Raw genomic sequence first — 16,711 nt, 5'->3', positions numbered from 1 at the left:
GTGTCAGAGTGCACTGAGCCACTGACAGGAAAGCAGGTTTCAGATTCTGGTTAATCCACTCTTTCAGCTAGCAGCCACATCTATTTGCATGTTTCCTCCACAGCGTGGCAGTCACTTCTTATCTTCTTAGGAGCCTGTTTCAGTAGTTTTTCAATTTACTGACAGAACATGGCTCTTGGAGACACAGACTGTGCTGTGGGAACACTCTGTGGCATAAGGATCTGTGGAAGAAGGAAGCGTGGCAGGATTTCCCCTCATTTCCCAGTGGATAGTCCCAATCATGCCACAGCTCTTCCTGTAGAGAGTAAATTCATAGATCCAGATCTCATGAATGGTTGAGTTTGCTGGTACCTCTCTGTTTCCAGAAATCTGAGGCTGTGAAGATGGAAGGCCTCGGTTATTTATCAGTAGGTTCCCAAGATGCAGTGCTCGTGTCTTGTGTGGTGGATGAACTGGGTGTTTCACGGCTTTGCAGGCTTATTTATTATATTTTTAGATGACAGGGTGTTGGGGTTTTGGGGGGTTTGTTTTGTTTTTAAGGCTTGTTTTAAGAGAGATGGAGTGAGTGAGTTACTATCAGCATGTTCTGCCTGAGCTTTTGCTGTTTTGGGTGCTGCTCCTCTACTGCACTGTAATAGTCCATGGTTGTCATTCTTCAAGAAATAGCTGTACAACCCTTGCTGCCTTTGCTCCTTCTGTGTTGGATACTGGTTAGGGAAAGTATGTGCAGTAGGCATTACATGGAGGGAGCGCTCAATATATTATTTTGTCTTGAGTTACTGTATTTGATCTAAGATTGCTCAATCAGACTGTTTATTAAAGAGATTGTGATGGATACTGAGTGCATCTGATCACTACTCATGTCATAGTTCAGAAAAAACAGATAGTAGGAAGTGGTAAGATCATGATACTAGATGGATATTTAGGTTGTCAGAATGTCACTGCTAGTGTTGAGAATATGACTGAAATACTGGCTAGAACTCTTGAGAAAAGTGTCGTGAAATTTGCCCAGGCCCAACAGTTAAGATCATATTTCAGGTGAATGGACACTTACACCAAAACAATAAACCTCAGAAAGCTATTGGGTAACTCTCTTATGCTGATACAGGTCAAGAATCGTGATTCATAAACATCTCGGTGGGTTTCCTTTTCAAAAACATATGTGCTGGCCTGCAGAAAGCAGCAGCAGCTCAAATCACAAGATCTTTTTTCGAGGACTTGTATACAAACCAGTTTGAGGTTGTTTTTCCAAATGTTTCCATGTAAGTATTTTTCTAATATCGGCTAAATATCATATTCTATAAAGATGCATAAGAAGTTTCAAGGGAAGGTTAAATCAAAGGTGCATTTGTGCCACATTAAAAAACTTTATTTCACCTCATATTGAGAATCACAGAACCATAAACTCCAGTGTCTAATAGGAATACACGGATCCTGTTTAGCACTGGTAGCGGTGGCTGAAATCTCTCGGTACTAGAGGTGCTCAGGAGCAAGTGAGTGCAGCGCAGGGGTTGTAGTCTTCCTCCCCCCATCTTGGTTTTACTACTTAAGGATATTTGCATGAGAATAAAATCTGGTTCTTTGGCACTCATCTGCTCCTGCTGTTTATTCTTCGCTTGAGGTTATTGTCTCGGTTTGTGACAACATAATTGGTTTCTGTGGAGAAGATTATGATATTGATGAGACTTATATATGACTTCAGGTGAGGTGCAATCAAAGCAACAGTTCAGAATAGAAGGTACTGTCTGTTTTCATGCGGTTTTCACTAAGGCTCATTCAGCAGTTTAATTAAGGATGTTATTTATTACTGAATTGTATCGTGCAAAGCTGAAGTAGGGACACAGTTATGCCAATACAGGCACGACCAGGGTCAGTGCTGCTTATTTTGTTTTCTAAGCTGATGTAAACTGTACCAGGCTAGTCAGATACACGCTGTTGACACAAGGGTTGCTCACTATTTGTCGTAATTTAGTGTTCTCTAGTGTAGACAAGCTGAAAGAATTGAGCTGGAAAATGCTCTCTTAATAGTTCTGCGTATTAAATATTTTTTGAATGTTTAGCTGCTCTTGTAGAAGATGAGATTTTTCAGAGCAATTACAATCAGAAAAGTTTATTTTTTTGTGTTGTTTCCCCCCCCACTGATTCCCAATTTGCTATCTTATATCATATCCTATCCAATTTTTTTAAACGCTGGCTCGGCAAAGTTTACCTAGCATTTGGAAATTGTTCTGCGATCTTCTTGGCATGTGTGTCTTCACTCCTAACGCAGGCCTCGTAATTAGAGCTCATTTGTCAGTTGTGTTGCTGTTGTAAGCAGCAGACTGGAACACGCTCTGCCGTGGCAGGGCTGGCTGAGGAGTGAGGTTTGATGTGGGTTACACTCGGTGACCTGCTGCAGCCCAGATAGGCTAATGCAAATATCAAGAGTGCTAGTATTTGTTGCAGATGAGAGGAGTAGGATGATCCATGTCATGATTTAATTTGCTGTGAATGACATTTCGCCATGGTGTGACTGGTGGATCGTCCTTGGGGGATGTCACAAGTTATTTTTTGATCCTGTTTGGATTACAGAGCCAAAAGGCTGGAAGAGTGAACAAGCACGAGCCAGGTTATGCGGAGCCTCGTGTGGAATCAGCACAGGCTAGTGGAGACTTGGTCTGCCCACGGGCAGGTGTGGGACCAGGCATCTTCCTTAGGGATGTCATCTCTTCTCCTGCCTCTGCTGGAGGCCAGCCATATAATCGAACCGCAAACACGGCTGTAATCGTGTCAGTTATCCTTGCTTCGTAGTTTAAAGCTCTCCTTTGTAGGCCTGTCGTGAGACACGCATCCCCCCCTTCCTCTCTCCTCCAGAAAACACTGGATTCTGGTATTACCTTGTGATTCTGAAAGCCAAGGCCTTAGGCACATGCCTTTCGTGCCTCAGCTTTCATCTGCTCCTGCTCTCGGTTGTGTACGAGCACAATGGGGGAAGCGAGAAACCTGAGGAGACAGGCTGAACATAACCGATCCTATTCGGGAGAGCCCCATCATGTTTTGCAAGTAAATGCTTCACTCCTAGCATCGCGGATGAGCAGGATTGGGAGAATACTGTCACGTACCCATAATTTGAGCTTGAGTTGGCGAGAGGACAGAAGTACAAATAAGAAATGTATGTTTAAGGTATTCAAAATAAGGAAGGGGCATAATTACGTGATTCACTTGGCTTTATCAGCAGTCGCCTGTAAATACGTGTTTAAAGTTTGACTGTATTTTGTTACTTCAACTTGAACGACCAGGCTTTGTGTAGATCATGGTGTCACAAGGGCTGCGAGCGGGCGTAAGGCAGCATTGCTGCTTGCTCCTGTGCCAGCTCCTGCCTGTTGCTGCCTCTCCTCCCGGGCTACCCAAAGTGTTTGTGTGGCCATGTGGTAACTTAGACCAGGGAACCGAGCTGAAGCTAGATTGGCAAAAATCCGGATGCAAGGACCATTAGATGTGCTTCTTTATGGCTTCTTGGTTGCTCAGCACATGCAAATATTTAATCTCATGCTTAATTCTGTGTTGTGGGCGTAGGAGCCAGAGGCAAAATTCTAACAACTTGAATGGAATCAGGATTTCCCCTGAAAGCAGGCCCATAAATCCAATGGGAAATTTAATTCTCAGCGCTCAAATTCAGGCCTGCGTGTTTTGACCCTCAGCCACAAGCTCTCGAGGGCAAAGGCAGGGTCCGTGTTCAGGTGCGGGCCCTAGGGTGGTGACCTTTGGATCCAGAACAAGTCCCCGATTGACCGATGTGTAACGTTTCATGCTGCAGGGAGGATATTTTATTGTAAAAGCCCTGTAGTGGGTCAGGACGTTCGGAGTAGGGCTGGAAATGGTTCCTCGAGGGCAAGCCAAAAAGGGGGTGCCTGCACGGGGAGCAGTGCGAGGGCAGATGCGAGCAGCTCTGCAACCCGGGTCGCCTTGTATCCCATCGGATCCCAGCGCTGGTTCTGCCGCAGCAGGGGCATGGCTTGAAATCCCGAAGTTTGCTCGGTGCCTTTCTCCTCCCGAGGGATGGAGGTTCCCTCCTCCCGTCCCGATCCTGGCAGCGGGAGGCGAGCCGGCAGGTAGCGAGGGTGCGGGTGTGTCTGTCTGTCTGTCTGTCTGTGCGCGTCTCCTTTGTCTCCAGCAGCCCGTGCAGCGCCGTGCACCCTGCGGGCGGCCGCGCATCCCGGCGCCGCGCATCCCCGCCCCGCCCCGCCCCGCCCCGCTCGGCACACCCAGGCAGGCCGAGCATCGGCCCGCCCCCGCCGGCCCCCTCGGCAGCTCGCGGGGCTAATTACTAGCAGGGGGCTAATTGCCAGCAGGGCGTTAAAGCCGCCCCCCCCCCGGGCCGGGCTCGGCTGCGGCGGGGCGGCCGGCGCTGCCCCGGCCGAGCGGCCGCGCTGTCCCCGCAGGCCGGCTTTGTGCAAGCGGGCCGCGATTGGCCGCGCCGGCAGGGCCAGCCCCTTCCTGGCTGCCTGGCATGAATATGCACGGCCCCCCTTCCTCCTCCTCCTCCTCCTGCATGTGTGTGTGTGTGTGCGGGGAGCGGGGCTCCGCCAGCAGCGCCGCTCCAGCCATGTCAGCTCGGCTCCGCCTGGGCCCACCATGAGCCATGGCCATGTCTGCGAGCGCCGACGAGGAGGACTACGAGTCGGAGCCGGAGCCCGAGCCGGGGCCGGGGCCCGAGCTGGGGCCGGAGCAGGTCCGGGGCGGGCGGCGAAGTTTGCAGCAGGAAGGGAAGGGAGGGGAGGGGAGGAGGCCGGGCCGGGCAGCGCCGCGCCGAGCCGAGCCGCGCCGGCAGCGGGGACGGGGAACAATGTGGGGTCGGGAGCGGCCCCGGCCCGGCCCGGGGCAGCGCCGCCCGCCGTGGGGCTGCGCCCGGCGGCGCCGCGGCTGCGGGCGTGTCCGCGGCCCCCGGCGCTGCCCGCGGAGCCCGGCGCGGAGCGGGGCGCGGGAGCCTCCCACCGGGGGCCGGCCCGGGGCGCACGGCCTCGCCCGCCGTGGGCGCCCGGGGGCACCGGGAGTTCGGCACCTCCGAGGGCCCCGCGCCGCTCCAGAGGCGAATGCGCTTGGAGTGTGTGATTGTTCCTCGCGGGGGGGGGTTCCCTGTCGTTTCCAGAATTTTTTTTTTTTTAATTTTTTTTTTTTTTTAATAAGATTCCTCGAATAGCTGAGGGGGCTGCAGGACTTCAGGAGAGAGTCTGATGCTGAGCCCGGCTACCTTGTCTTAGTTTGATTAATAGCCAAAACCTCCTTTCCGTTCCCAGGGACGAGGGATGTGGAATAAAGAGAAGGATGTGTGCTGAAATGAAAAGAGAACTTTTATTAATACTTCCAGGGTTTATTCTCTGAAGGTTTTGTTTTTGTTTTTGGGTTTTTTTTTCCTGTGGGGGAAGGAGAATAAACTTTGTAAATTTATGAAGTAATCTGTGAAAAATAATCCAGAACATGTGTTCTAGATTGCATATTTTACCCTCTAAGAACTGCCTAAGCAATTAAAAATGTACCAGGAATAGAATTAAACATGTGTATGCAATTTAAACGTAAACTTGATAGTTTTGTTCGTAACTCAAGGTGTTTTGCTCTTTAAAATAGCCTAATAATTTGCTTTTAGAGACAAGTTTGTACGTGGGCCAGGTGTTGAGTCTATCCTCCAAAACCCAGCTCGTTTCTAATAACTGTACTATATTTTGCTTCATAATTGCACCAAGAAAGCAGGGCTGAAAAAGAGTTTGGACTGGCTGTGGTGGTGTGCCTTGGGTGCTCCCCAGGGATGGCAGTTCTGGTGCGGAGACCTTGAGAGAGATGTTAATGTGCTGCACTGGCCTGGTGTGCTGTCAGTCCAAGAATCTAAGCTGGGTCTTGGACGGGTAACTTTATTAAGCCTTTTCTTAATTCGGCGGGTTGTGTGAACGTGCAGGCCTGTACTGCTGCTCGATTCACTGCTCAACTTCCAGACCTGGTAGTTAAAATGTCCCAGCCCCCTTCCTTTTCTTAAACTTTGTCCCGCACCAGGCCTTTTCCATTTGCTTCTCTGTTTCGGTGTGATTACTGTACGCTTTTTTAAAAGAGCTAATCGTTAGGAGAGCAGATTGGTCTCAGCTGCATTGTACCAGCTGTGAAATCACTCCTGGAGGTGCTAGTTCTTGCTGGATGAATTTGGAAAGTTGGTTATGTTCTGGGATTCTTCAGCTCTTCTAAAACCTGAGGCTTTGATAGTGGTTTTTATATCTTAATAGTTCAGAACAAAAATTAATGCAAGAAAGTGGAGATCCTGCTTGTAGGATTTCTCGAAAGGCTTGGTCTGATCCTAAATTACAACCCTGTGACCTACGTAGCAAAGACCTGTGGAGTGTTTTTTCTCTTTGTTCAAAAGTGTTCCAGTGGTAAAAACCCTCGTGTGGATCCAACTGTATTTTCACACAGCCTGCTTTAACTCATGTAGTTACTAGATTTTTCTACGTGGGATGTGTCAAATCAGTATCGCGTAGCTTTTCTATTGCGATAGTCCCTGGTGTGTGACAGGTGAAAGGCTTCAGCTCTACAGGTGTAGTTGAACAGCACAACTTCAGCGCTTGGGTAGCAACCGCGGTTTTTGTCACTCAGACTTTCTTCTGACTTTCATTCCTCTTTCCCTAGCCTGTGTCTAAATGAAGAAGGCCAAAAGGCTGCCAGGTTTCCCAGCACAAAAGCAGATAGGATTTACTGCGCTTGTAGTAGTTGCAGTCGGCACTGGGGGCTTGGAAGTGTGTGGGTGCTGGGGCATGTGTCCTGCCTGGTGCTGGCCGTGGGGAGGGCAGCACCCTGCTGCAGCCCACCAGCCTTGCTGGGTCACTCAGGGTAGGAAGAAGTCCAATTTCTGACTGTGACGCTTGACTTCAGTGTGTGTAAGCAGACTGAGAAAAATGCTCCTGGGTGGGGGCAGAGGGATTTGCCCTGAAGTAGCTGTGAGAAGAAGAAGCTACATTTGCACAAGGTGCCCCAAGTCTGTATAACTTACTGTTGTCTTTCTTTTTAAGAGCTCCTACTTTGGATGCAGCTTATCTACAAAAGCATATTTTTGCCAATATATCTTATTCCACCCTCCAGGCCTAACTTCTACCTTCTCACCACCAGAGGAAAATAAACAGGGGCGCTTGCATTGGTGCTGACGTGCCAGTTTATCACACCCTAAACAACGTAGCTATGTTGGCAGAAAAACTGCTGGAGTGTCACTAATGCCCAGATGAACCCGCGAGGTATAAACTTTCCTATATACTTGCAGGAAATTGATCTGTTTATTCAGTAGTGGAGCTCTGTGTGGTCACCTGGCAGCGGTCACTAGGAGCTACACTGCTTTTTGCAGGAGAGGACGAGAAAGTAGGTAGGAATTGGAGGAGATGATGGCCATGAACATCTGGAGAGGATTAATCCTGTTTGTGGATGGCTGGGCTTGAAAAAGTTCCACCGCCTTCCCTTTCCCTCTGACGCTCCTTGCTTGAGGGGGGATCTTGGACTTCTCTTGCAGGACACCTCCACCCTGGCAGGAGCTTATGCCGATGACGGGTGGCATGACTCTTGTAAACCGCCACTGCTAGAGGAAAACAACTCTCCTGGAGTTTGCATGTGTAGACTTTTGGGCAGATACGCTTTAGTCAGACACGTTAGATCTGCGGTGTTGGCTTGTGCTCTTCAGTTAGTACAGCTTTTAAGGATGTTACTGGCATCAGTGTGATTTTTGCTGTCTTGAACTAGCTTCTTCCTTGTCCCCACTGAATTCCTGCAGTCGCGTCATCCTGTCCTTTCTTCCTTGTTCCTCTAAGTTCTTCCTTTGACTAGGGTTTCTGTTAATTGCTGAAGAGTTGTAAGGGTTTAATGCTGAAGAACTGTTGACTTGGTTGTGATCATCTAGTGCAAGACAGTGTGTGTGTAACAGGCTGTCAGTCTGCCGGGCAGCTGAATGCCAGTCCCCGTATTTCAGGGTTAATGTAGAGTTAATGACAGGGTCTGTTTCAGAGACCTCTGGTAAAATGAGTTTGGTGGATCTCAGTCCAGTGCATTGGTATGTATGTTGCTGGTCTGCACCACTGCTGGTAATGGTCAATTTGACTGGTTTTCTTAGCAGGAAGGCCAAAACTACATGCCTCGGAGGCTAGGAGAGGGACACGTCATTGGAGCAGTAGAGGACAGTGCTGCTTGCTGGCCCAGGACAGCAAGCAGGGAGCCTTGTCCTCCAGAACTTCCACCCTGTTTGAATTGAAAAATATGCGTCTGCCCATCTCTGATGCTACGGGAAGAGGCAAGGAAATAATCAACCAGAAGCCTTTGCTGTGGCACCCCGTAGGCTTCTCCTGTGCCCTCTATCAGCCCGTGATCCAGCATGTTTAGAGTGGTGTTTTAGCTGACAACAGTTATGAATTATGGGTTGATGTGTGTGGCTTTTTTTTCCTAGTGTTTGTTTATCAGATGTTATAAAGAAACAACTGGTAATTAAATTTCTCTATTCTAATTCTGTTAAAACAATTGTATTGGGATGCAGTGCCATATAAAGGGCTAAGCGCAGGACTGGCGCCCGGTAAGTCCTGGGTCCTCATCTTTCTTCCAGTGCTGATACGGTTGCGTGGACTTGGTCAAACTACAGCAAATCAGAAGAATCGGAATCTGTCCACATGTTACAGAAGGGAATCACCTCTGTTTTGCAAATGGAAGGGATATATTTATGTGGCACAGCACCTTAAAGCAATGAACACTAGGCATGTAAGATATCTTGGAGAGATTTATGCAGTGGATACATAAGCTGTTCAGATTGTACTTGGTTAGGAAGTGAAGTGCTTCAGGGTCTCACTGAGCTGGGCATGTGATAAGCCCTTCAGAAGGGCACTACGTATGTCCCTGGATTTTTCTTGGAGATGTTGAGTCTGAAATAATGGTATGGTGCTGCTGGCAGCAGTTTAAGCAAGTCACTGAAGCTGAGTGATGGAATAAGACCCATGACCAGGTAAAGGCCACTTGCAGAAAAGCTTGTTTCTAAGCTGCGGGCTTTGTCAGCCTTGCTTTTAGGACCAGGACCTCCTTTCTCCTGGTCAGCTGATCTTCCTCTCCAGAGCAGAGGAGTTTGTATGTGAAGTTGCCTGGTGACAACTCCAGCCCGGCTGGTGTGGGGATAGCAGATGTGGAATATCAGCACCTACTTAAGGATGCTTTTAACAGCTGATAGCTCTTGAAGTGTTGTTTCCAAAGCTTGATGCTCTTGGTATTGTTGTTTACCTGATGTCTTTTGAGTTATTCTTTGCAGCTGTGAAGGCTAGAAATCTCTTGCTGTAAACATCAAATTGTATTTCTGTCGTAGTAAGAGTTGTGCTGGGGCAGACGCCCTTTGTGCCTCTGCTGCTTCTGACCCTGGTGATCGCGGGTGGCTTTTCGGTGACTGCCGAGCAGGAGAATGACGTATGGTGAAAGTGTGTTAAGGTACCTGTAAGCAGGCAATGAAAACTTCCCAGCAGCCAAATGTTTGTCCATAGCAAAGATAAAGTGATGTTCCGAGTAGTGACTCTTCCAGGTAGCATTTCCTAGGAGTTTGTTTAGAGTTGGACATGTCATACCTGGGCTTATTCCCTGATCTACACAGCCCTGTTGAGAGACTTGAATTGCTGATAACCTCCCCACCCAGTCCCCTAATTGTCGTCCACCTGGAGCGGTGTTGAATTCAGTGGGGTTTGGAGGAGTTCAGCACTTCTGAAAATCAGTTTGCAAATTTGTCCCCTTTCCTGTCTGAGGAGTGGGGCGTGTTTAACCACTGTGGTGTGGGAGGGTGATCCCAAATCTATGATTTGTAAATGGCTTTGTAGTTCATAGTGTATTACATTCCATGGCCTAAGTTTACTCCCAGTACCCAGGTGCTATGTCTGCTTCAGGGGCAGGAGTAGGTTGCCTTTGTGTGCTGCATAGCAGTAATCTGGGGGGAACAAAAAAAAAAAACACAAAAGAAAAACTAGCAGGATGTTCTGTTATCATGTCTTGTTTTAGAGGGCAGCGCAAGTCCACCAGCTTTCTAGGTTTCAATGTAATAGAGGTAGGCATTTAGTATATTACTCCTAATATGTTTCAGCAGCTGCTTGCACAGCCTTCGTGAGGAGCTTGAGAGACTGGTTACCATCACTTCAGCACCCTCCTACCCCTCTTTTGAAGACTCTTACTGTGGCCAGAGGAGTATGGGCACAGTTTCTGTGGAGGTGCTGGAGAATATAGGGGATTGCTTGCGGTAGTATTTCAGGCAGGCTCTGTCTCAACTCCCTGGTTTTTTATTGTAAGATTTACGGGAAAAAATCTCTTCAAGTGTGGTGTAATCCTTCTTTTTGTGACAGTTCTCAGCAGTGGGTGATGGCGACTACAGAGTCAGCAGGCACAGGCTGTGCTTGAGGGCCTCAGCTCCTTGGGAAAGGAGATGATAGGATTGATCTGCTACACAGGTGGGAGACTACGCTGGTCCAGAACCTAGTTTAGGACTTAGTGTGTCACCCAGTCCTGAGCTTGAGGCCGTGGAGCTGCTGTTGGCTGGCCACCGTGGTAAACCCAGGTTAAGGAATCCTGCCATCCCCTGCCAGTTGCTCATTATTTGCAAGACAGCTCCACAGAGTTGAGCTAGGAGAGTGGCAAATTGCAGTACAGAGATGGGAACAGAAACTGGGAAGGAAATCTTTACCTAGTTTCGCTACCAGGGCTGGTATATTGTAAAACTGCAGTCTGAGCTGGAAGTCCTTCAGCATCTCTTCACTAACATCAACCTGGAATTTGTCTGGCTGTCTGCCATGTACTAAATAAACCCCAAGTCATGTAGGAGGCTCCTTCTACCCCCTTGAATCCCAGCCCCTTTCTGGGATAGCAACCCACAGGCCAGATTTTCTTCTGTGGAGGTTTTTAAGCGACCACTTTGGAGCCCCTTGAAACAAGATACTAGTGGGAATTCCTGCAAGGCCTCTCTAGCCTTGCTGGCTGCGACATCCTGGAGTGAAAATGTGGCTTGGATTGAGGATTGGTCGGATGGTAAATTAGTACAAACCCAGCTAGTACAATTGCTTGAATTTCCTAACGAGCAGTGAAGAGGTCTGGGTAGGTAAGAAATGTTACATACAGTGGGATCGGAGGTCTGCGCCTCTGCTGTCTGCTGTGTGGTGGTGATTTGTAAGGAAATCTGAGTTGCGTGGTGTGGTCTGGCTTCAGACTTGTTCTTGTACCTTCACCTTCCTGCCTGTTTTTTTTTTTTCAGGATTCTCAAATTCTGTGTTCAAGCAATGCTTTTTTACTGCTTGCATCTTTGCAGTGTCCTGGCACTTAAGATGCTGTCCTCAAAATTAGGACTTGGCTCATATTACTGTGGCAGAGTCAGGAGTTGTCTTTCAGCTGGAAAAGTACCGAGTTTGATTTTTCCTTGAAAGAGGATTGCATTTTAAAAAGGCCATTCTGATGGAGTCGTAACTGTTGTTTACCTTCTTAAAAATCTTAATCATGTTCAAACCTAGTGGGAAGAAGTCAGATGCTCATGCAGAATCTTCCATGTGCTGTAGGCAGAGGGGAACTGCCTTTGGTTCGTGTCTCTCGCTTCCCTTGCTAGTGGAAGGAGACTCTATTAGAGAGAATGGAGGAGTGATTCATGCTGAGGAAGGAAATTATCTCTTATCTAGGTTGCCTCTAAGCCAGTCCTACCAGAGCTGACTTTATCCTTGAGAGGCTGAAAAGTTGGTCTAAAAGGTAAATATTTATTCATTAGAGTGTCTGAAATTGATCTGAAGTCCAGGCGTCTGGTGTGGTTGCCGATGGGAAGGAAGCGACACTTGTCTGTGCTCACACAGCACAGTGCGATTCAACCTGCAAGCAGAATAGAAGCTGTTCTGGAGGAGCATAATTAAAAACTTGCTGAAATCTGTGTAACCTCATCGACTAAGCAATGTTTTTCCCCACCTCAGTTACAATAGTAGGTCTGAGGGAGAGAAAGCGAAGAGGTCTAGCTCCTGGCTTCTCTGCTCTCCCAGCACTGAGGTTCCTGGGATGGAGACTCTGTTAAAATACCAGCACTCTTCTGCATCTTAAGAAAGTCACTGGAGCTTTGCTAAGTCAGCTGGGAGGAACTTCAAGTACTTGGCAACGTGGCTTTTCTTCAGGGTTGTGTAGCAGGACGCTTAGGGAAGCTTTTGTAGTATCAAGTAGAATGGTTCCATACCCTTTCTTTTAAAAACTGCGGTGGAAATTCTGCATGGCTTTCTATAGCCAACCTGCCCCTGCCTTGGTGATTGCCCAGAATTCAGCAGGAACAGAAAGTGAAACTGGCCGGTCTGTCAGTCATGTGCTGAGATGTGCAGAAAGTGGAAAAATTGTATAAGTACTAAACCAGATGAACTTTATGTCCTGTTATTACCATCTTTATGGAGAAAGCTGTCAGTGGTAAGAATGAGCCAAGCCAATTCTTGTGTAATTAGCCCCATACAATTACATGGTATTTAGCGATGTTTGGCTTGAGCTGTAAGTTCTTGTGTATAACAGGGAGTTTCTAATGAGAACATGAAATTTAGATATCCAGAGTGAATATGTTGCAGTTAACCTAATCATTTAAAAATCTTTTCATGCTCCTTTAGCTTCTGTCTTAAAGGTCATTGAAATCTAGACCTGGGATGCCCTTTTTAGCCTTTGCACAGCATCAGTTAGTGTTCTGTTTTTGAGCAGTTGCTAGTATTGGGTGTGAGGGGAGCTACTTTGGAAGGGTTTTGTAGTATTGGTGGTTTATTTCCTACTTTATCACTTGGCAGTAGTTCATACTCCCCTGGTTTTTTAGGGAGAGTGCTGTGGCTTGAACCGTTGTTGCTGAGTGTTTCTCTGCTGTACCTAACCTCAAAATTACTTTTGCTGCCTCCTTGGATTCTTCCACTTCCAGGAGAGGAAAGGAGACCTTCTGAGTTAACCTGCGCACAATCCTAAGAGCTCCCTAGCCCAGAGCTCAGCAGTGGTGCAGGTCATCTCTTAACCTAAGCCAAGCACATCATCTGGGACTTGGTCCTGCACTGAGCTGTGCGTAAACTGATTCTCCCTACCCTCCTGTTGAAGCAGGCTTGCTATACGTTTGGGATCTCTCATTTATGCCTTGGTTTCTTTGTCTTTTTACAATGCATCTTTTCTTGAAAAGGTAATGGAACTCCTTTAGCTGTAGCAGCGAACGTATGCATCTACTCAGTATTACCCATCTCTGTGTATAATTGTAATACATCTGTCAGTTTTGCATCTAAGATATATACAGCTCCTGTCTGAGGAAGTTCTGTAGTTTAGATGGTAAGTGGGATGTGCGATTAACCTTGTGTGCCTGGCTCTTTCAGAACAGGGCAGTCGGACGGCCCAAAGGGAAGCTGGGCACTGCTTCTGCGGTGAAGCTCGCAGCTAATCGGACAACCGCCGGAGCACGTCGGAGGAGGACGCGATGCCGCAAGTGCGAGGCGTGTCTGCGGACAGAGTGCGGCGAGTGTCACTTCTGCAAAGACATGAAGAAATTTGGGGGACCTGGCAGGATGAAACAGTCCTGCATCATGAGGCAGTGTATCGCAGTAAGTGTACCTGTTGCTACAGCTTGTTTGGAGATTTCTTTCCTATATCTGTGTCTCCTAGTGACAAGGAGTGGAACTGAGAACTCCGCTCTGAGTAGTCTCTAAAACGCATCAGGCAAAACAGTGTAATCCCTGCCCTCTCAGTTCAGATCTCTTCTTCCCATCGCTTTTTGTCCCCCCCCCCCCCCCCCCCCCCTTCCCCAAATCTTAAACCAGAATGCTCCAAAAACTTACTGAGAATGAAAGCCATGCTACTAATACAGAAGGTAAATGTGGAGATTATGAGTACACCAGAAATTGTCACTCAAATCACACTGAAATTCTGGAATTTGGGGGAGAAGGGGAATAGTGGGAAGTTCTGATCCAAAGGGAAAAGAGGCCTGTTTGGTTTGGATCTCTGAATTTCCTGGGAGAAGCTGTCTTGCAACTATCTTTTCCATCTTAACTACTTAACCAACTTAAAATATGGAGAAATCTTTGACTGGCATCCTCCAAGATTTTGGTGTTGGTGACCCCAGCCCCAGGCTACTTGAGACCTTAATTTCAATTTGTTTGATATTACCTATAGGAGGAATCTGATCCAGGTGAGCCAAAGAGCCATCAAGCCAGGGTCTTGTCTTCCCCAGGGACTGGAAATGGCTGTTAGGGGATGAGCATCAGAACAGGGCAAGCAGGCAGTCAAAGACGATTTCCTGGGTTGCTCTGATATGTTGCTTAGAAGTTTCTTGAGTCATAAGTTATAGCTTTGTATTTAACAAATATTGACAGATTAATTGTCCTTTAAGTTGTCCAAGCACCTTTTGAATCTGTTGCTTTCATACTGACTGTTGTGGAGCTTCTCCTCAGGTCTCATGTCCACAGTGGCCCCGTTCAAGGGTAGAAATTAGCTTTAGATTTTCTCTTAATTCTTTGGAAGGTCTTGTTTATGCTGTTGTTAAGAGTTTGGTTTTCTTATATGGAAAGGAATGTTGTTTATTCATAACTGAAATATCACCCCATCTATACTGATTTCTCTCTAACTCTTGTTACAATTCCTTTCACTTAGGTTTTTTGGTTTTTTTTTTCCCTTTAATTCTGATGAGGAAACTGAAGCAGAGGCATTAAGCGACTTGGTCTGACACTGATTAAAAAAACTGATAAGCACTTAAGGTTTCCAGTAGTTGCTCCTGGTAGCTCACTCCATGTCCTGTTCTAAGCCATGCGCTGTTCTTGACATAGAGGATTGGATTCAGCTCTGCTGGATCTTTCAGTAAAGTACATAGAATATCTACCTTTCCGCAGAGTGCTTTTGCAGCTCAAGTGTCTTTTCTTTGAACACTTGATTTCCTGGAGTGTAGCATGAATTGAACAGCATGGATGAAGAATTTATTATTCTCCAGGGGGAAGAAATAGTGAAATCGTGCTGCCTTTTTAGTGGAGGGATTAAATTAGGGCTGCAGTGTGCTTTCTTGTCCTGACTGATGAAGGAAACCTTCATACTAAGCTGTTTTACTCTTGATACACAGGCTGAGCCTTTTGGAGATGAACTGGGTTCTCTCCTGGCTGAGTGTAGTCATCCTCTCATCCCCTTTTTTCTAATGAAGAAGTATTTTTCTTCTTGGTATCTGCAGGTTTATGTCCAGGGGCTGTGGTTAGAGTACAGGGCTTGGTAGCCAGGGTACTCTGATTCCTTGTCGCACCCTTGCATGCGCTGGAGAAGACATCTCTGCCCTTTGCAGGTTCCCATTGGTGTAAATGGCAGGGGGAGTATTACAAACTTTCTTAGAGCAGCAGAAGCATAGAAAATTAACAAGTTGAACTGTTGTAACTTTTAATGGTGCTTTACATTTCTATAAGCAATCCTATTGTCTTTACTCTTGTTCATTATGTTCCCTAACAATTGCAGGAGTAATATATTGTGGTACCTATCCAATAGCTTCCAGCCAAAAAAAACCAAAGCCCAAAACACTGAAGCAAGACTCTGTGGAAGTAATGATCCCTACAGTTCTGGGATTGTGCTTTCCTCTGGTTAATAACATTGACAATATTAACTAGACACAGACTTTCATTAAACTCAGAAGCCTTAAGAGAGCCTGTACTGCCACTCGGAGAACAAGAAACTCCTCTGCATCACTAGTTCAATCAAGAAAGGAAACAGGAGTGCCTGGGACACTTTATGCTGCATTGAATAGGTCTGAAGGGAGTGTGGGGCTCTGTATTGGGAGGATGAGTTATGACAGCGTGGCTGTTGTTCCAGCCTGTCAGTGGGACAGGGCTAGTTGGGGCACCGAGGACATTTCTGTAGACATCCTTGCTCTCAGCTAGAAAAAACTGTACTGCTCCTGGGATGTTTGTTCTTGCATGCGGATATAAATACTTATCATGTTGGAGATAGAACAAAACAAGTGACAGAGCTCTTATGGCTCTGGACAACTTATCTTTACTCTGGTTTACCTGCTGGTGGAATGGGATCCTGGGGATTCCTATTTTTTGCTTGGAGGAAGGGTGGGAATTAAATAGCATTTGCAAAATGCTTTTAAAATGGAGCGTGGGTAAGTACTGGCATGAGAAAGCAGGAAGGTGTTGCCATAGCTAATGTATTAGATGTTGGTGTCTGGGGCAGCACACTGTACTCTGTAATGGCTTACTATAGCTAGGTTTTTCCCTGCCTGAAACTTGCTGAAGGATGCAGTGCTGCTGCATAGGTTTGGTTTGGTGTGCAAGTATCCGCTTACGGATTTTATTCACTCCATCTATGGGAGAGCCTTGCCATAAAAGCCACATCTCTGGCTACTTAATAGTTAAGGGTTTGCAAACTAATCGATTGCATTTCACGTTACATCCAGCTTCTTATGAGGATCTTCCTTTTCTTTCTTGTAATGAGGCTTATACCTCATTGCCACAAACCAGAAGTTTGTTCCTCATTAGCACAAAGGTGGCTTTTTAATAAGACTGGCATTCAGTGCTTTGACATGGGTGACAGATATGTGAGATGCTGCACTTCCCTTTCTACCTCAGCAAAAGACAGAAAAAAAATCAGTGCGCTTCTCACTTGTGACACTTGCAGGGGAGGAATTACCTTTTTAAGTATCTGTGCAGTGGTTTTTGCAATGCTCAGGTTGGGAGCAGAGCCCTAGATAATAGACTGTCAGTCAGGA

The 16,711-nt window shown here is 46.9% G+C and overlaps 1 protein-coding gene across 1 annotated transcript in view; it reads left to right on the top strand.

The window, feature by feature from the left end:
• Positions 1-16,711, top strand: part of KDM2B (lysine demethylase 2B) — a 119,121-nt gene that overhangs the window by 88,753 nt on the left and 13,657 nt on the right. Inside the window, exon 13 of the mRNA XM_059827457.1 lies at positions 13,350-13,574. Within this exon, the coding sequence (XP_059683440.1) occupies positions 13,350-13,574 (225 nt within the window). The remainder of the gene's footprint in view (positions 1-13,349; positions 13,575-16,711) is intronic.

Source organism: Gavia stellata, chromosome 21, assembly GCF_030936135.1.
Source record: "Gavia stellata isolate bGavSte3 chromosome 21, bGavSte3.hap2, whole genome shotgun sequence".
NCBI classification, from domain to species: domain Eukaryota; kingdom Metazoa; phylum Chordata; class Aves; order Gaviiformes; family Gaviidae; genus Gavia; species Gavia stellata.
Note: the sequence above shows the minus strand (reverse complement) of the source record. Positions and strands in the feature narration are given on the sequence as shown.